At 43.3% G+C, this 20,318-nt stretch overlaps 1 protein-coding gene across 6 annotated transcripts in view; it reads right to left on the bottom strand.

Moving 5' to 3' along the window:
* Nucleotides 1-20,318, bottom strand: part of NBR1 (NBR1 autophagy cargo receptor) — a 29,881-nt gene that overhangs the window by 6,671 nt on the left and 2,892 nt on the right. For 2 of the 6 annotated variants that reach the window (XM_064582517.1, XM_064582516.1), the window contains exons 2-17: nt 18,493-18,603; nt 15,489-15,551; nt 14,766-14,784; nt 13,519-13,541; nt 9,098-9,271; nt 8,539-8,661; nt 7,849-8,063; nt 6,956-7,123; nt 6,465-6,674; nt 4,946-5,105; nt 4,565-4,855; nt 3,684-3,833; nt 3,127-3,202; nt 2,379-2,489; nt 2,086-2,250; nt 353-758 (exon numbers count right to left, since the gene is read on the bottom strand). In XM_064582517.1, the coding sequence (XP_064438587.1) occupies nt 353-758; nt 2,086-2,250; nt 2,379-2,489; nt 3,127-3,202; nt 3,684-3,833; nt 4,565-4,855; nt 4,946-5,105; nt 6,465-6,674; nt 6,956-7,123; nt 7,849-8,063; nt 8,539-8,661; nt 9,098-9,271; nt 13,519-13,541; nt 14,766-14,784; nt 15,489-15,551; nt 18,493-18,594 (2,456 nt within the window). In that variant the 5' untranslated portion in view covers nt 18,595-18,603. The remainder of the gene's footprint in view (nt 1-352; nt 759-2,085; nt 2,251-2,378; nt 2,490-3,126; nt 3,203-3,683; nt 3,834-4,564; nt 4,856-4,945; nt 5,106-6,464; nt 6,675-6,955; nt 7,124-7,848; nt 8,064-8,538; nt 8,662-9,097; nt 9,272-13,518; nt 13,542-14,765; nt 14,785-15,488; nt 15,552-18,492; nt 18,604-20,318) is intronic. The other 4 variants (XM_064582519.1, XM_064582518.1, XM_045888833.3 and 1 more) reach the window with 3 other exon arrangements.

Genomic DNA, 20,318 nt, shown 5'->3' with positions numbered 1-20,318 from the left:
TAAATCCTAGTCCAGGCTCCACCATCTGCCATACCATGACAGAACAATGACACACACAGATCAGGAGATAATGAAAAATAATTGCTCTCTGGTTTTAGAATACATTTTTTTCATAATAGTTTAAACTTCCTATTATACTTTGGGTTAACATGAGAATGAGTTTTGCTGCCTTTACCCATGAGTCAATAACGTGGGGAAGGAAACACAACTTTTATTCATCTAAATTCAGACTTTCCTATGGGAAAAAGTCTCTTCCCATGCTGACCAAAAAAAAAAAAAAAGAGAGAGGGAGTCATTTTCTCCCTAGTCCACCTGCGAAGAACAGCCCAGCTGAGGGGGGTGTGGATAGTACCTGGACAGCTGTGGTGGAGGCCCCACCACCTCTGGGATGAGGGGTACTGTGTCCAGAGTCTGTGAGGTCATGAGGATGTCGCTGATGCTCTGCTCCTGCAGCTGGTTCTCCCCTCCAGTGAGTCTCTCCCCAGCCTCAACCCCAGGTTCGCCTTCAGCCCCTCGCTCCAGGCCTGGCTGTGAGAGTGCAGAGCTGTACATGGAGTCGCCCAGGGGGCGACTGGTATCAAAGCACTCAGGCAGGATGATGATGTAATCCTCTGAAGAAGTAGAGGACTGACTCTGAACTTCATCTCTGAGTTCATCCTGCTCTTCCTCTTCCTCCTCCACAACAGCTTCTTTGGCGCTATGGACAACCACCTCCCGCTCATCTCCAAGTGGTCCCTCTTCAGGGGAGGCAAATTTCGCTAAAGGATGAAAGCAATCCATTTTAAGCTATAAACTAAAAGCAACTCTTAGTGCTACCCTTACCTGATAAAGCCTTGTGGGTCATGAGCTATAATCATGAAAGCCAGAGGAGAGGGATGGCCAGAGGGCATGGTTGCCCGTGAACCACTAATGGCCACATTCTAAGTCTGAAGCCTAGGCAAAGCCAGAAAGAACTGAAGCTCACGAGGTACAGAGAAACACCAAGGCTTCTGAGAAGCACCATGAATCTTAAAGACTAATCAAAACGGATATATTAGCTAAGGGTGCTATAACAAGAGAAAACATTAGGTGGTGAGTACTGCAGGACTGTATGCCTACTTTCCTCCCTTTCTTTGCTAGGTAAGGGATAGTCATGGCAGAAAATCAGCAAAACAAGGATGAGGGAAAAAGAGATACCTATAATCCTATCAGATATAACTACTGTAAACATTTTTTGTTATGCATTTGTACATAAGTCTGGGGGGGAGGGGGAAATGAGTGTGTGTATTTTAAACAGAAGTGAGACAAATCGTATTTAAAAGTATAGGTCTTGGGACGCCTGGGTGGCTCAGTCTATTAGGCGTCTGCCTTGGGCTCAGGTCATGATCCCAGGGTTCTGGGATCGAGTCCCACACTGGGCTCCCTGCTCAGTGGGGAGCCTGCTTCTGCCTCTGCCTGCCGCTCCCCCTGCTTGTGCACGCTCTCTCTCTCCCTGACAAATAAATAAATAAAATCTTTAAAAAAAATAAGTAGAAGTAGAGGTCAAATTTTATTATAATAAGCACCAGAAATTTTCCCATATTATTTTGATGCACTAGAATTTGAAGTTTTGGATAGTTCTTGAAATACATCGTATGGTCTCTACCTATCCAACACCTAGAAGTTTCTATTATAAAGGAAATTAATTACAGCAGAATTTAACCTTGGGAAACTTAGTTTGGTACTCATGCTTCTGCCCACTGTTTCCTGGACTGTGTCCTTGGAGAAAGGACACAACTACAGCTGCCAGTGCAGGTCTCTGCTGAAGAACTCAGTCAACTTACAGGAACACTCCTCAGTGCAGAATTCAGGCAGCAGAAAGCAGCTGCTGTAGTTCTGCCCCTGAGAAAGGGTGAAGCTGGGGCATGGTGGCTGCTTTGCTTCTGAGGCTATAATTACAACGGTCAGGTACAGTGTGTGGAGTTTACAGAAACCACCATGATCCAAATTCTAACAAAGATCACCCAATCGCCACTCTCAGTGACGAAGAGCCCATCTTCCTATTCAGGTTGGGCAGTCACAATTCAAACAGTGCCCTGCTAGCTGGGGGAACTCGGGGACACTCACTGTGCAGGGACTTCTGTCTGCAAGGTGGGTTGTGATCCGGGGCAGCATCCAAGGTAAGGGATCGGATTACAGTCTCACACACGAATTGGGTCCCACTCAGGTCATCTTCTGCTTCCTCCACTGAGGCAATGTTCGGAGCCTTCCTCTTCACTGACACTGTGGGATCTGAACAAAATGAGATGCTACAGAAAACCCACTGAGATGCTAAGGTAAGTGTAGGAGGAAGTTTGTGTGAAAATGGTGTAATACGGGAGGGGACAATGCATATACTTGACAAATATTTAACCCCTTACCGGGAAGCACTTTAAATCCCGCCCCTTCGCTCTCTTCCTGTATCTGCCCCAAGCCTGGCTTCTCTATTAAAGGATTGTCATGCGGCAGAGGAGACATGCAGGGAGTCATATCTGGAGAATGAAGACAGAAGAACCATCAACCAAAAAAAAAAAAAAAAAAAGCAACACATCATTAATGGTGTCTAGAAGCAACAGCTCACAGGCTTCTTGCCTCCTGCAGGGCTGAAATAAATCTAGGTATGCTTCAAGGTCTGTTGTAAAGAATTTCTCCAGACCATTAGGTGTGGAAGTATTTCAGATCAATGAATGCAAGAAGGGTCACAGTCGTCTGGCCTGAGAAACCATGGCCAAGACACAGAACCAGGAATGTAAAAGAATAAAAGGACATAACATTTAGAGAAAAATGAAAACCGCCCCCCAAAGATTTTAAGTAATCCCTACACCCAACATGAGGCTTGAACTCACAAACCCAAGACCAAGAGCCATACGTTCCACTGAATGAGCCAGCCAGGTGCCTCAAGGGTCCCTTTATGGTGGAGAAGCCTTGCACAAACATGTATTGCTGACTCTGACAGACAACAGGGAAAAGGAGGAAAATGGACCCATGGGTGCAGTTTTAATGTCACGCTGTAGGAGAAATCCTTGCCATGTATTTCCTCGGAATAAGATTCTCACTACCAGGGTCTACGATGTAGCACTTTTGCATCTGTTAATAAAATAAACAACATGGGTTGAATGACATTCTTACCCACAGGAGTATTGTGGGGCACTCTCTCCAATTCTTGGACAATGTTTATATCCAACAGCTCAAAGGACAGCAGGTCCTGAGGACAAAAAGGGCAACGTTAGGCTACTTGCAGTGGATGTTGGAGCCAGGTTTTGTCTGAGGGGCCTTGTAGGCCATTGAGCTCCACACCTTCCTGGACTCTGTTCAAATTCATGCCTCACACCTCAGTCAAGTGAAATCAAGATGAATGAAGTGGGAACTAGACGTCCAAATAACCAAGTGGCAGGAAAGAGAGAAAACGCAGTGGGGGTGAAAGTGAACCCGAAAAGCAGAAACGCAGAGGCAACTAAAGGGAAGCTGTGGGGAAGCCAAAGATTGAGTTCCTGATTCAGGAGAAACATTTAGAGGCCTGCTTCCACAGGCGATCCCCCTGCCACTCAATGCATCTGACTCGATCCAAGTGGGCAGATCTCTAACTCACTGGGCACCGCCTGTGGCTACACCACCTTCTCAACAGGGTAAGGACTCTTCCTCCACTGCCTTCTGTCCCTTGCCCCCCAAAGTGCTCAATCTTCCACCTGGGCAGTCAGAAGGTCCACGGATGGGATATAAAGCTCCCTCTCGCTGGCAACATTTTTTGTCTTCTGTGTGATGCAGGTTCCTGTCCCTTTGGTCTGCTCAGTCGCTTCATCAAGCTGAATTTCTTCTTTAGCCAGAAGAAAAGTTTCCTATACAGACAAACCATTGGGACAAATTTTAGGCCCTCAATTGAACTCAAAAGGAAAACTGACAGTTGCCTCCCTAAAAACCAAAACACTGCTGCATCTTGTTTCGAGATCATCTTAGACTTACGGAAAAGTTGCAAAAACAATACAGTCTGTTCACTTACTATCCCCTTCACCTAGCTTCCTTTAATGATGAGTTAGATTAACCATAGTAACAACTGTCAAAAGCAGGATGTTAACTTTGGTTAACTAAATCTAAGCAGTAAAATGCTCTAAAAAACAGTGCTCCACCGCCTGGGTGCGGGGGGCGGGGGGGGGGGAGGTAGAAAGAAAAAGAAAAAAGTGCCCCAGTAATAAAGGGAAGTTGCTTAAAAAAACTGCACCAACTAAAAACAAGGGCAAGACTTCCTTAGTATTTAGGGAACACACGCATGGGATGTTCGGGAGAGAGGAGTGCTAAGGAGCAAAGCCACCAGTCCGGCCGTTCAACAGGCCAGGCAGCTCCGTCTTCCCACGTGCAGCAGAGGCTGGCCAAACTTCATTACAAAGAGATACAAAAGCATTGAGGAATGCCTGCACCAAGATCCTAAGGACATGCAAACAAAGCCCAAGGAATGGGCCCAATGGAAGCATACTGGCCTGTTAGGGGGAGGAGCTACCCTTTCCTGATTTCTGGAGGAACGACCAGCTGTGAGTGGGCTGTTGTAGCGTTAGTCTCCCCTTCCAATGCTCACCTCTTGCTGGCAGGTGAGCTCATTAGCTTTGCTTGAGCGAATCATGCCCTTTTCAATGTTCTCAGGGCTCTCTGTAGAGGAGAAAGGATCCACAATGATACTGCACCAGATCCGAGGCCCAAACTGCTGGCCTTTGTGAGAAAGACGCCAATGGGAAGTGTACGTTCCCTCCAAGGCTGGTGCGATGAACTCCACAGACACAACCCCCACATGGCCGGCCTTCAGGCAGGGAACCAAAACATCCTTCTTTTCTGTAGAAGCCAAAGTTAGGTTTCCCCACATGAACTTGAGCTGAAAACAACAAGGATAAGAGAAAGAAAGCTTGTCAGCTTTCTGTCACTTCAAATCACGTCATCTTCATTCCGTGGGGGGAGAAAATACCTTTGTGTCTCCACTCCATTTGACATTTCCTGTATTTTTCATCCTCCAGTGTTTGATAAACTTGGTTCCTGGTTGAAGGTGAGTCCCATCAGGCAAATTCTCATCCACAAATGCTGCACTGAGGGTCGGCATAACCGGGGCACAGGGCTGCAAAGGAAGCCTGAACAGAAATTCAGACAGTCACTTATGTTGGGTATGATGGCTTCTGAATATCTAACACTGGTTCAAGAGGCTGAGAGTGACACAATGTACTGATGCATTTGCCTTAAAAATAATACTAATGGAGGTGCCTGGCTGGCTCAGTCAGTGGAGCATGCGACGACTCTTGATCTAGGAGTTGTAGGTTTGAGCCTGACCTGGGGGTACAGATTACTTATAAACCCTTTAAAAATAATACTACTAATAAAATTTTTGAAAAAACAAGACAGAGGAGCACCTGGGTGGTTCAGTTGATTGGGCATCCAAGTCTCGATTTCAGCTTGGGTCATCTCGGGGTTGTGGGGTTGAGCCCCGTGTTGAGCTCCATGCTCCATGGGGAGTCTGCTGGAGATTCTCTCCCGCCACCCATCCTCCCACACTCTCACTCTCTCAAAAAAATAATTGATTTTATTTGTTTATTTGAGATAGAGAAAGAGTGTGCGAGTGCACACGAGCAGGTGGGGGAAGGAGGCAAATGGAGAGGGAGAAGCAGACACCTTGCTTAACACAAAGCCCGACGTGGGGCTCAATCCTAGTACCCCAAGATCATGACCTGAGCTCAAGTCAGATGCTTAACTGACTGAGCCACTCAGGTGCCCCATAAATAAATAAATCTTAATAAATAAATAAATAAAAATAAAAAGACAGATTTGGGGCACCTGGCTGGCTCATTTTGTAGAGCACACAACTCTTGATCTCTGGGTTGTTAAGTTTGAGCCCCATGTTGGGTGTAAAGGTTAGTTAAAATAAAATCTTAAACAACACAACAACAATAAACACCACCAAGACAAATCTTACTCCTGAACTGAAAAGCTCTGGTGAGGATAAGCATCCATAAATAAAAGAACTGGAGAGTCAGGCTCTTCAAATCCCAACTGCCTCCACTGAAGAGAGGTCATACCATCCAGTCTGGAACCTTACTGGCTGCTCTAAGAGTCAACAATGACCACCAAACCACCCTTTATGAATGCTAGGATCAGAGAATGGGAAGTTTTAAATTTTTTTAAGATTTATTTATTTGAGTGAGAGAGCGAGCTCGTGTGCATGCTAGGGAGTATGCAGAGAGGGAGAGAGAAACTTCAGCAAACTCCCCACTGAGTTTGGAGGACTGACGCGGGGCTTGATCTCAAGACCCTGAGATCATGACCTGAGCCAAAGTTGGATGCTTAACTTGACTGAGCCACCCAGGCGCCCCTAGCATGGGAACTTTTAAGAGTTTGGGTGTTAGGAACTGCCGATAAGTAAGAGAAAACCTGGCTGAAGTTCCAATTTTGGAAGGCTGAACCTCCAGCCTTGGTGCCCGTCCTGGCCCCGGGCTTACATCAGGGTGTTCGATTGCAGCAGGCTCTCAGGCCGGCCCAAAGGGGACCTGGGGCTCTGGAGTCCATGGATGGAACTCCACAGATGAATCTTCCTGTGGAGTTTCAGCTGCTTTTTGAGTTCCTTGACCTCTGCCTTTCGCTGCTTCTTCTCAGCTCGCAACCTTTGCTTTTCTGCTTTAAGAAAATTCTTGTCGACCTGTTTCTGGAGCCTGTGAGGTAACAAATGAAAAGTCTTAAAAAACAAACCTCATAAACAAATCTTGAAGCTATTTTGAGCCACTCGTAGCCTCCATCAGTGCCAGCTTCTAGCTTAACTTTCTTTCTACAGTTCTCATTTCTGTCTCATTAGCTTCGGCTCATCGTCCCCATTGTCACACATCAACTGGAAATGCCCAAGAACTAAGGAGACTGCAGTTCTGTGATTCATGCCCCATCACCACAACCAAGATGCCCAACCGAGAACAAGCCTCCCGTGTACTTATGGTTTTACCTGGCTTGTTCCAGAGCAGCAGGGAGACGAGGGGCAGGGAACCTCGGATGAGAGAACGCTTCAGAAGAACCCACCACAGGTCTCCGCAACTTCAGCAGGATGTGGTTGGAGTCATGGGCATATGGCCCCGATTCACAATCTTCACAGATATTGTAGGATGGGCACAGGCTGTGGGGAAAAGCATGGCAAGTGGGAAGTACCAGAGGTAGTGAGAGAGGAGACCAGACTTCCATACTGGCTATATTCCTAGCTAGGTGGTAACCTGAGCATGTCACCTGGCCATGCCCTGTCTCAAGTTTCCTTATGAATAAAATGAAGGTAACAGCACTTAATATGTATCCATTTCAAAGGAAAATCTATGGGAGAAAACAAGACATGAAGGAATATGGAACAACAGGGAGAAGATAATCCCTGGTGATATAATTTTGTTTTGGGGAACATAACTTTATCTGGCTCTGTCAGTTCAAATGTATATCCAAACACATCAACAATCTGAATAGTTACCTTTTTTTTTTTTTTTAAAGATTTTATTTATTTATTTGACAGAGAGAGACACAGTGAGAGAGGGAACACAAGCAGGGGGAGCTGGAGAGGAGAAGCAGGCTCCCCGCTGAGCAGGGAGCCCGATGCGGGGCTCGATCCCAGGATCCTGGGATCATGACCTGAGCCGAAGGCAGCCGCTTAACGACTGAGCCGCCCAGGTGCCCCTGAATAGTTACCTTTCAAATAGTATTTCTTGTGGGTGACGAATAGCTTGTTTCCAGTCTAGAGCTTCTATCTATGTGTGATGCGCAGAGAGAGAGTACGCCCAATCTCCCTCTACCTCTCCAGAATGCCAGGAAGGCCTGTTCAGAGGTCTTCTAAGAGCTCCGCGTTCCAAGGGGACCGCTCACCTGCACTGGTAGCGCACACCGATGATCCTCCTCTGGCAGCTGCTGCAAGCAATATGCCAGCTGAACTGGTTTTCTGGCAAAAACAGCGTTTCCTCTGAAATGGGCACTGAGACTTCTGATGGACAGGAACCCAAGGATGGGTTCTGGAGGACTAGCTTCTCGTGTAATTTCTGTTCAAGTTTCTCAACTGTTTCTTTAACCACTTGTTCTCTGAACTAGAATACAGAAGATGGGAAAAAAGCCTCAGCTCCAACATTGGAAAAAAGCCTGCAGATATCAAATAGACCAGATACCTTACTGTCTCTGGTATAAGAACATCATAAACAGCTAGTAGCTACTGAATGAATGGACAGAGATGTAGCGAAAGGAGGTCTATTCTTTCCACATGTACACCGGTTCGAAGGGGATACCAAGAAATCGTTTTGATGAGTAAATTTCTAACCTCTTCCTTCTCAAGCATAGAGACTTGTTCCTTTCCCTCATCCTTAGAATGAGGCTCCCTCTTTTTCCGATACATCCCTGTAGAAGTTAGGAGCTTTCTGGACTAGTACTGCTCTAGTTCGGAAATGATTAGCTATTCTCATTCTCCTGCACCAGAGGCAGCAGACATCTGGGTTCAGCTTTCTATTCCTCCCACACTCCACCTGTGCCAACACGGCTGCTAAAACCCACACCAGAGAGAACACTCACTGTCTCCAGGTAGCTTGTGAACCAGTCTGGGGGCTTGTCTTGAGGCTGGTCTGCGTCACGGGGAGCAAGTGGAAACCGCTGCAAGGAAACACAACCGAAGATCTTGGAGGGTGCCTTTTTTTCCTGTTTAAGATAATTATTTTTTCAAAAAGATTTTGATTTTTTTTTTTTAAAGTAATCGCTACACCTAACATGGGGCTCGAACTCACAACCCTGAGATCCAAGAGTCACATGTTCTACCAACTGAGACAGCCAGGCACCCTTGTTTAGAATCATTTTCCTGAAATGCAATACTTCGAAGTTTCTTTTGTCAGGTAACAGAAATGTATGGTCAAAAAAACCCAATAAAGAGTATGACAAGGTACAAAAGGAAAACAAAGTCTCTATTATCACCCTCTTGCCCCTTCTCCAGAAGTAAGCAGTTACCAGTTTTAGAAAGTCAGGCAGAGATGGTCATAGTAACTCCCAAATCTTTGATGGACAGCTCAAATGTTACATCAGAGACAATGAGACCTAAGGCTAGAAAAACTATGTAGAGACAGGTCCATTCCCTTCATACCTGGGCTGTAGGCCCCTCTGGGGTCTTCATGTCTGATCCTAAGACCCTCACCAGTGACGAATAATGTGCAAGTGGCTTCTTCCCTGCCCTCACGACTGGCCGCTTTTCTGGTACAGCTGGTGGGGGTGCTTCGTGGACTTGCATCTGCAGTTGGTTTCCCTGCTTCACTGCCATCTGAGAGGGTACGTTATGAAATAAAGACATATCACGTGATTCTCCTTTCCCAAATGAAATCTCAAAGACATCTGAACACAAGGGGTATGGTGATTTATGCTGAAAATATTAGAATTTACCTTTATTTTATTAAATCTAATGGCATATACTATGCTAATAGTCATCCTGCTGTTTTTTTTTGCCCAAAGTGTTAACTAGGAATGGTTTTATTATCAAAAACACAAAAGTAGGTTTAGGACGGCACTTTATTAGGTGAGATGTTTTCATTAACTGGGTTACTACTCTTCTGTTGACCTGGTTTTTATGTATGACCCCACTTCTGGGTTTAAAAAATTTTTTATTTATTTATGAGAGCGCGAGCCAGCATGAACAGGGAGGGGGCTGAGGGAGAGAGAGAAACAGACAAACCACTGAGCAGGGAGCCTGACGTGGGGCTTGATCCCAGGACCCTGGGATCATAACCTGAGCTGAAGGCAGATGCTTAACCAACTGAGCCACCCAGGTGCCCCATCCCACTTATGGATTTTAACCTCAACTTTTCAAAAAAGTCAATCCCAGACTACCAGAACCCAGGAAACTTAAAAGTTATATCCTATAATTAAGCGTTTATTTTTCCATTAAGAATAGTATTTTGGAAAACATCCTTGGGTGGCTACCTCTTTTTGAAGAGCATCTTCTTAAAAATCCTATTTTGAAAACTCTACTTCAGGGAACATTTGAGGTTCCATGAAGGTACTCCAGTGTCCAAGAAGAGATTAGGGGTCAAGTCCATCTGTTTCTAGATCTCCCCACTTGTCACCCAGTGACAAGAACAATTTTTTAATCTATTTTTATATATTAAGACTTAAGCTTCCATTTAAAAATAGCATTCTATGGTCAAAAAGTTTGAAAGGTATTACTTTAAGATCAGGGATCAGCAAATTTTCTTAAAGGGCCACATAATAAATATTTTAGGTGTGCAGGGGCGCCTGGGTGGCTCAGTTGTTCAGTGTCTGCCTCCAGCTCAGGTCATGATCTGAGGGTCCTGGGATCGAGCCCTGCATCGGGCTCCCTGCTCTGCGGGAAGCCTGCCTTTCCCTCTCCCACTCCCCGTGCTTGTGTTCCCTCTCTTGCTGTCTCTGTCAAAAAAATAAAATCTTAAAAAAAAAAAAAGTTTTTTTTTAGGCTTGCAGGCCATACAGTTTCTTCTCAAGTCTGCACAAAAGCAGCCACAAACAATATGTAATAGGAATGGCTGGGTTCCAATAAAACTTTATTTATAAAAACATATGCCCAGCCCACTGGCTAGTTTGCCAGCCCCTATTCTAGACCATAAACCAAGAAGCTGGTAGTAAAATGTATCTATATAGTCTGTGGAAAAAAACTGCTCAAGAAAGGACTATAATGAAATGTGTCAAAATATAAACATGGGATCTTATTATAGCAAGTACTATGTAAAAATGTATATAAAAAGTCTTGCTTCTTGAGACAGGGCAGGCTTAAACAATATCTAGACTCCCGAGGTCTGAGATTTCTTTCTTTCTTTTTTTTTTTTAAAGATTTTAGTTGAGGGGCGCCTGGGTGGCTCAGTCGTTAAGCATCTGCCTTCGGCTCAGGTCATGATCCCAGGGTCCTGGGATCGAGCCCCACATCGGGCTCCCTGCTCGGCGGGAAGCCTGCTTCTCCCTCTCCCACTCCCCCTGCTTGTGTTCCCTCTCTTGCTGTGTCTCCCTCTGTCAAATAAATAAAATCTTAAAAAAAAAAAAAAAAAAAGATTTTAGTTGAGAGAGAGTGCGCGAGCGTGTGCACTGGAGCACAAGTGTGTGTGGGGGGGGAGGAGCAGAGGGAGAGGACAAGCAGGCACCCTGCTCCGCAGCCATCAATGCGGGGCTCGATACCAGCACCCTGAGATTATGAGCTGAGCCGAAGGCAGAAACTAAACCGACTGAACCACCCAGGCATCCCCCGAAGTCTGAGATTTCTGACTAAACAGGTAAACAGTGATTATGGGAAAGACAGAAGAGTTTTGAAGCCCACAGACCTTTTTGGAGTGAAATTACTGTAGCTTCTGAGAATAGGGAAAGAGAAAAGCCAGGAGTTGGTAAAGGGTGAAAGGGTGCGGGGGACAGCATGTTACAACAGCTTAAAAGCAAAAAGGAAATGGGGCAGCTAGGTGGCTCAGTCAGTTAAGCATCCGACTCTTGATTTTGGTTGGCTCAGGTTGTGATCTCGGGGTCATGAGATCGAGCCCCAAGTTGGGCTCCACGCTGCATGGGGAGCCTGCTTAAGATTCTCTCTCTCAGGGCGCCTGAGTGGCTCAGATGGTTAAGCGTCTGCCTTCGGCTCAGGTCATGATCCCAGGGTCTTGGGATCGAGCCCCACATCGGGCTCCTGGCTCAGCGGGGAGCCTGCTTCTCCCTCTCCCTCTGCCTCTCTGCTCATGCTCTCTGTCTCAAATGAATAAAATCTTAAAAAAAAAAAAAAAAAAATTCTCCCTCTGCCCCACCCCATCGCTCCCCATGCACTCTCTCAAAAAAAAAAAAAAAAAAAAAAGGCAAAGAGGAAATAGGAAGACCACATGAAAACTGGGAAGAAGGAAATTGTGAAGCATGAGATTACTCAGAGATGAGTATCTCAACTAAGAGAAACCAGGGTGGGGCCCGAATGTCCAAAACCAAGAGACAGCTGGTGAATAAGAATTTCTGAATAAAAACCAAGAAGACTTGCTAAACTGTTGAATCCAGTGGCACCCACAATGGCGATTTCGACCAGGCAAGAGAAAGGGTTAAACCAGCTCCCAATTTAAAACAATCTTGCCTTGGGGCACCTGGATGGCTCAGTTAAGCATCAGACTTTTGATCTCAATTCAGGTCTTGATCTCAGGATTTTGAGTTCAGGCCCCACCTTGGGCTCCACAATGGGCGCTCCATGATGGAGCCTACTTAAAAAAAGAGAATCTTGGGGCGCCTGGGTGGCTTAGTTGTTAAGCATCTGCCTTTGGCTCAGGTCATGATCCCGGGGTCCTGGGATCGAGCCCTGCATCAGGCTCCCTGCTCAGCGGGAAGCCTGCTTCTCCCTCTCCCACTCCCCCTGCTTGTGTTCCCTCTCTCCCTGTCTCTCTCTCTCTCAAATAAATAAATAAAATCTTAAAAAAAAAAAAAAAAAGAGAATCTTCCCTTTCCCTCCCTAGACCAAAAGTGATTGTGGAAAAGAGTTTAGTCGTGGATTAGAAGTTCATAAAGGATAGTCAAACTTTAAAGAAAAAATCTTAATTACAAAAGTGGTAATGAAGGGACAGCTGGGCACACCTTAAAGAAGTGACCTTGAGGAATGCTCTAAATCATTACTGACAAACAAGAGGTGAACTCAATAGTTTGTACCTTAAATTCTCCTGCATTATCCTGTAACATTCTATAGGAAACAAGGTAAAGGAAGACGAAAAGTGTGGACCAGAAAGCATCATTTCAGTTATTATTTTTTTAAGTAGGTTCCACATCCAGCGTGGAGCCCAGTGAGGGGCCTGAACCCATGGCCCTGAGATCAAGACCTGAGCTGAGATCAAGAGTCAGACGCTCAACCGAATGAGTCACCCAGGAGCCCCTCTTTGTATTTTTAAATGCTACAATGGTTATACCAAGACCAAAAATGAGAGGAAACAATAACTAGAAAAGAATCTTTATATCAGGAGCTGCCTGGCTGAGTGGTAAGCCCTACTCATCACATTCTCTCTAAAAATCTGTTCTGCTGGATGCCTGGGTGGCTCAGTTGGTTAAGCATCTGCCTTCGGCTCAGGTCATGATCCCAGGGTCCTAGGATCGAGTCCCATATCAGGCTCCTTGCTCAGCAGGGGGCCTGCTTCTTCCTCTGTCTCCTGCTTCCCCTGGTTGTGCTTTCTCTCTCTCTCTCTGACAAATAAATTAATAAAATCTTAAAAAAGAAATAAAAATCTGTTCTGCTGTGTTTCATTAATGTCTGCCCATGGCTACTGGAATTCAGGTTCTAGTTTTAATAAATTTTTTAAAAAAGATTTTATTTATTTATTTGTTTGTTTGCAAGAGAGGGAGAAAGCACAAGCAGGGGGAGGCGCAGAGGGAGAAGCAGGCTCCCCACTGAGCAGGGAGCCCGATGCAGAGCCTGATCCCAGGACCCTGGGATCATGACCTGAGTCGATGGCAGCTGCCTAACCAACTGAGCCACCCAGGCACACCTAGTCAGTAAATAGTTTTAAAATTATTTGAAAATAAGATGAAATGATCAATGATCATTACCTTAAGTGCTTCTTCATACTCTCCTAAAAAGACAAAGAACATATACTGTGATATTTCTTCACCAGCCCAAAGATTCTATTTAAGTACAGCCAATCCTTACTTTTAAGGATTTTTTGCTTACAATCCTTATACATGAACAGCTGCTACCTTTTTGCTGACAAACTCCCTTCCGATCCCATTGTAAATAGAAACTACTTGTAGATTAGTTCTCTCTCTTAAATTCCCCTCTTTCTGCTACTGGAGCCTTCCAGCTACTGAAACCTCAACCCAGCAGCCTCATACTAGGTTTAGGGAAGCTCAGGACTCATGAGAGTTCATGCATATTGTTAATACAGGCAGGCCTCCAACATACTGCAGGTTTGGTTCCAGACCACTACAAAAGTGAATATCGCAAAAAAGCAAGTCAAATGAATTTTTCTGTTTTCCAGTGAATATAAAAATTATGTTTATACTATCTGCAATCTATTAGGTGTGTAATAGCATTATGCCTAGAAAAAAAAAGGTACATACCTTAATTTAAAAAAATACTTTATTGCTAAAAAATGCTAACCATCATCTGGGTGTTTAGCAAGTCGTAATTACTGATCACAGATCATTATAATATATATAGTAACAACGAAAAAGTTCGAAATATTGAGAGAATTGTCAAAATGCGACACAGAGTGAGCAAATGCTGTTGGAAAAAGTGATGCAGGGTTGCCATAAACCTTCAATTTGTAAAGAAAAAAAAAATTAGAGCTGGTTAAAATAAGCTTTGGGGGGGGCTAGCCTGGGAGCCTATTCTTCAAATAGAACATTGTTCCTGTAGGAAAAGGTGCTCCAAGCTCTGAACAATCAACCATCTTATAATTAAATTCTGGAATACCACTTTATATGTTTGTAAGTTGACAGTAATATATATACCAAGTCAGGGACAAAGGCAACACCAGGAGAACAGAGTTGTATGTGTTGAACTGGGAGGCATATTTTCAGAAGATTACCATCTTAAATATAAGAGAACCTTCCATTAAAGCTGTCCTAGGGTCCAATCAAACGCACTAATCTACATACAAAAAACTGCTACAAAATAAAAATCCGCTATGTATCTAATGCCGATGGCTGAGTGAATCAGGTGTCAATTTACTGCATACTAAATTCCACTCTAAAATAAATATTGCAGCAAGATCTGAGTGGAAGTGGAAGTGTATACACTCATGAACAGACTAAAGCTTTTAAATATGGCTGAACAGGTTCTCTCAGGAACTCACCTTGACTATTGATGGATACCTGTAAAAGGACAAAAACAACAGTGAATATAAACTTCCTGTCAGTTGAACATTTTTGTTACTAGGACCAGCCTCACAGATAAGATGCACAATCTCAGACTGGGGGTCAGCTTTTCCATTATCATGAACTAATTGTGAATAATAAATTAAGGACTTTTATTGCTTAACTCCTGTATCCTCCTTATATTTCAGGTACATTAAGAGACAACATAATACAGTGGTTAAGAGCCTGGGCTCTGGAGCCAGAAGGTAGGGAATGAACCGCTACTCTACTATTTCCAAGCTTTTGTGCTTCTGGGCAAGTTACTTAGCCTCTCTGGGCCTCAGTTCCCTTATGGGTAAAAGATAGATAATAACATAACACCTAATACATAGTAGTGTTGTTAGTCTGACATGTAACCACTCGATAAAGGTTTGCCATTATTTTTATTATTATAAACTAAATGGCAGCTTGTAAGATATTTGAACTGTATCACTATATAGTTTTAAAAGTTATCTCTCAAGTTTCCTTCTTCAATGTTGCTTCCTTATTTCTTAACTCCATCTCAGATGCCGCCGTCAGCTCAGGACATGCAATTATCAAGTACATTTAAACCACTACACAATGAAAAAAACACTAGTCTGAACTTTTCAATCCACCATCACTCTTGAGAAATAAGATCCCTATTCTGGATACCTGGCCATGGGTATCGTCATATACTTTACCTCTTCATTTTCCTCATCCAGGTATTTTATTTGAATAGTGGTCAGATCAAATGAAACTTTTACCTGCAAATGAAATGTACATGCTATATGATCAAGATATCAAAAAGGTGGGTTGTAACAGAAACCCAGAAGTCATAAAAGAAAGGATGGGCATATTTCATTATGTAAAAATCAAACATTTAAATGGCATAAAAGAAAAAAACCATGAACAAAGTCAAAAGACAAAGAATAGTGGGGGGGGGTATTTACAACTCATAACAAAGGGTTATTATCTGCAATACACAAAGACCATCTGCAAAACTGCTAATTGTTAAGATTAACACAACCCAGGTAAAAGGGGGCAAAAATGTATAGAGATTTCATACAAGAGAAACAGTTGTGCCCAACAAATATATGAAAAGATGTTCAACCTTAATGGTAGTCAGAACAATGTAAATTTAAGCAATGAGATGTCATCTCAACAGAATGGTGAAAAAAGTTTAAAGCCATAATTTCCAATGTTGTCAAAAATCCAGGGCATTGTCATACATTTCTTTTATTTTTTAAAGATTCTATTTGAGAGAGACAAACGGCACAAGCAGGGGTAGCAGCAGGCAGAGGGAGAAGCAGGTTCCCTATTGAGCAAGGAGCCTGATGTGGGACTTGATCCGAGGACCCTGGGATCATGACCTAAGGGTAAGGCAGGAGCTCTAAAGCCAGGTGCCCCTTGTCATACATTTCTATGAGGTGCTACAATTGTTCTGCAAAGCACCTGGCAGTATCTATTAAAATTTAAAATTACAGGCATTGTGACCCATTAATCTCTCTTTGGGAAACTATCCTACAGAACAGTGCATAAATTATAAAGACAAAGAGATCTCTCCCGTAGTTTATTATACAATGGTAAAAAGCAAAACAACAACAACAAAAAAACCCTTTTTTTGAGGGCACTGAGTAAGTGAAATAACAACAATGAACTCAGATACAGACAACACATTGGTGGTTGCCAGAGGCGGGGGTGGGAGGTGGATGAAATGGGTGAAGGTGGTCAAAGGTACAAACTTCAGTTATAAAACAAATCCTGGGGATGTAATGTACAGCATGGTAAATACAGTTAATAATACTGTGCTGTATATCTGAAAATTGCTAAGAGAGTAGATCTTTTTTTTTTTAATATTTATTTATTTTTAATGAGAGAGAGAGAGCACATGAGAGGGGGGAGGGTCAGAGGGAGAAGCAGACTCCCTGCCGAGCAGGAAGCCCGATGTGGGACTCGATCCCGGGACTCCAGGATCATGACCTGAGCCGAAGGCAGTCGCTTAACCAACTGAGCCACCCAGGCGCCCCTAAGAGAGTAGATCTTAAAAGTTCTCATTACAAGAAAAAAATTGTAATTATGTGTGGTGACAGATGTTAGCTAGACTCATTGTGATCATTTTGCAATCTATACGAATAGAACTGTTATGCTGTACACCTGAAACCTATATGTTACAGGGCAATTATACCTCAATTAAAAAAAAACTAGATACGGGCGCCTGGGTGGCTCAGATGGTTGAGCGTCTGCCTTCGGCTCAGGTCATGATCTCAGGGTCCTGGATCGAGTCCCGCATCGGGCTCCCTGCTCCTTGGGAGCCTGCTTCTCCCTCTGCCTTTCTCTCTCGCTCTGTCTCTCATGAATTAAAAAAAAAAAAAAACCAAACAAAAACTAGATACAATCCTTTAGTAAGAAATGGTTAAATTATGGTAGGACAATATCAAAATATTGTAGACAATCCATAGCTTTAAAAAGGATGAGCTCAGATCCTTATCTATTGATCGAGAACTCTCTGTAATATACTGTTGGGGAAAAAGAGCACACTGCAGAATTATGTTTATAGTATGATCCTAGGACGAAATCTGTATGAACATGGAAAATGTGGATAAGTATATACAGTGCTGTTAACACTGGTTACCCCAAAGAGGTGGGAATAGTGGATGGAAGGAGGAAGGAGTAGAAAGATAGTAACTTTTTCTTTATATATATTTGGATTGTTTCACTTCTTATAATGGGCACGTATTACCCTTATATAATTTAAAATTTACAATAAAGAAAAAAGTTCAACTCATTTAACTACTAGAAAAAGAACACTAACTGTGTTTAATTTTCAGATCATTTGACAAACAGACCCAACTTTCTGGATAACCACCTGTTTAGAACAGTATAAAGAAATTGCTGGAAGACAGAGAACTAGATCAGATCATCTTGTGAAGTCTCCCCACCTTTTTTTTTTCCTTTTTAGTTATCATTCCACATAACCAAATAAAAGCAGGTTTTTACCAGAGTTTCGTTGGATAAACACAGTTGTGTAGGAAGTAAAACATTCACCACTGCAAACCAAACAAAAACAGAAGAGTACAAAGGGCAAACCAAGAGGAAGAAAGGCACTGACAACAACACAAGAACAGATGAGTAGTTAAGCACCTGTGGGAGTTTTTCTGCTCAACTTTTTTTTTTGTAAGTAGGATCCAGGCCCAGTGTGGAGCCCAATGCAGGGCTCGAACTCACTACTCTGAGATCAAAACCTAAGCTGAGATCAGGAGTCAGATGCTTAACCAGCTGAGCCACCCAGGTACCCCACTGCACAACTTTTAGATACTCAACCTCTGACCTAGGAATAAAAACGATTAGCTTGCAAAACATAGGTTATATCCTTGGTGGTTCACAAACCACAGGAACATATCTGCTCTCAGGCAGAACATTTAGCTGGGGCCTGGTTAGGGTGAGGCCCACACCAATTCATTCCTCATGCTGTTTCTAAAATAAACAGTTTTTAAAAGTCCTAGCTGCAAATTAAATAATTTGTTTGTACCCTGGGGGGGGGGTGGTGATGGTGGTGCACATCTATATGAATACTGAACCCCTGTCAAAGGTAATTTTCCAAAAGGCCTAAAAAAGGCAAATATGACAGCTATGAAACAACACAGCTAAAAATAGCTACCTTTGAAAAAATTACGCTTAAAGGATGGAGAAAAAAGTAACACTCACCATAGCTTCGACGTCAGCCCAAGTTGTATTTTCTGGATCGGAAACCAGAAAGCTTTGAGTTTCATTTTTAAAAGTCACATTTAGAGTAACCTGTGGTTCCATGCTGTGGGGCTAGAGTTGAGAGGATGGGGGAGAGAGAACACACATTAGAGCCAGTTCTAGAAACTGCATAAACAGGCATTCAACAAAAGCTTGTGAAGACCTAATACAGGCTAGGCTAGGAAGATACCTCAGTGAATACAACAGTGTCTCTGCTCTTTTGCTATCTATCTGTTTAAAAGATTTTATTTATTTACCAGAGAGAGAGAGAGCATGAGCAGGAGGGAGAGGGAGAAGCAGAATCCCCACTGAGTGGGGAGCCCGATGTGGGGCTCAATCCCAGGACCCTGAGATCATGACCTGAGCCAAAGGCAGACGCTTAACCGACTGAGCCACCCAGGCACCCTCTTCTCCTATTTATAACCTGGTGGGTGGCTTAAAACAAACTCACTGTTTTGTTTTTTATTTTGTACTATTTTTTTATTATGTTAATCACCATACATTACATTAGTTTTTGATGTAGTGTTCCAGGATTCATTGTTTGCGTATAACACCCAGTGCTCCATTCAGTACATGCCCTCTTGAATACCCATCATTAGGCTAACCCATCCCCCCACCCCCTCCCTTCTAGAACCCTCAGTTTGTTTCTCAGTGTCCATAGTCTCTCATGGTTCGTCTCCCCCTCCGATTTCCCCCCCTTCATTTTTCCCTTCCTGCTATCTTTTTTTTTAACATGTAATTTTGTTTTTTAAAGATTTTTATTTATTTATTTACTTGAGAGAAAAACAGAACAAGAGAGTGTGTGGGCGGGGGGGCAGGGTGGGAGGAACAGAAGGAGAGAGACAAGCAGCGGACTCTTGTGCTGAGCACAGAGCCTGATGCGGGGCTTGATCCCAGGAGCCCGAGATCACGATCCAAGCCAAAACCAAGAGTCAGATGCTCGACCAACTGAGCCACCCAGGAGCCCCTTTGTGTGTGTGTTTTTTTAAAGATTTATTTATTTTAGAGAGAGAGTGCACACAAGCAGGCAAGAGGCAGAGGAAGAGAAGCAGACTCCCCGCTGAGCGTGGAGCCCCACCAATCCCACGACCCCAAGACCATGACCTTAGCTGAAATCAAGAGTCAGAGGCCCACCCAGGTACCCCCAAATCTCACTGTTAAATGCTTGAGACAGTGTAAATTTTGGCCACACCCACAGAAATCATCTAACATTTGTAAAATTCTTGTGGATTTTATGGAACTTTATATGATTAGTTAATTCAATAGATACTACTGAATATCTACTAGTAGCAGGACAGAAAAATAAGACCCATTGATCTCTAACCTCAGGGAATTTACATTCTCATAACTTGAAAGTGACATTCTACATTTTTTTCTTGGAAAAGCAGCCTTTTCCTAAATTTGAGCAACCCAGGTTCTCTGTTAGATCAGTTTTAACAATTTAGAGGACAAAATACTAGCCAAGAAACTACACAGGGGTAGCAGTCAACACCTTTCATTCAAGTTCATGTGATTTTTTTTTTTTTAGTAGTTTTACTTTTCTCTTTTATGGAGAATTTCATACATAAAAGTAGAGAGTGATGGACGTATAATTAGAATAGAAAACTCAAGGCTACCCTCATTTCATCTATACTTCTGTATTGCCCCACCCAATTCCCCCTATATGGATTGACAGTAGTCAACTGTTTTAACCTAACTATAGTAATTTAATTAAAAAAAAAAACTATTATGGGAAAATGTAAACATATACAAAAGAGAAGGATTAATATACAATGAACCCCTAAGGA

Source organism: Mirounga angustirostris, unplaced genomic scaffold (genome assembly GCF_029215605.1).
Source record: "Mirounga angustirostris isolate CCGP_5_RB_7025 unplaced genomic scaffold, mMirAng1.0.hap1 SCAF_17, whole genome shotgun sequence".
Taxonomy (NCBI): Eukaryota; Metazoa; Chordata; class Mammalia; order Carnivora; family Phocidae; genus Mirounga; species Mirounga angustirostris.
Note: the sequence above shows the minus strand (reverse complement) of the source record. Positions and strands in the feature narration are given on the sequence as shown.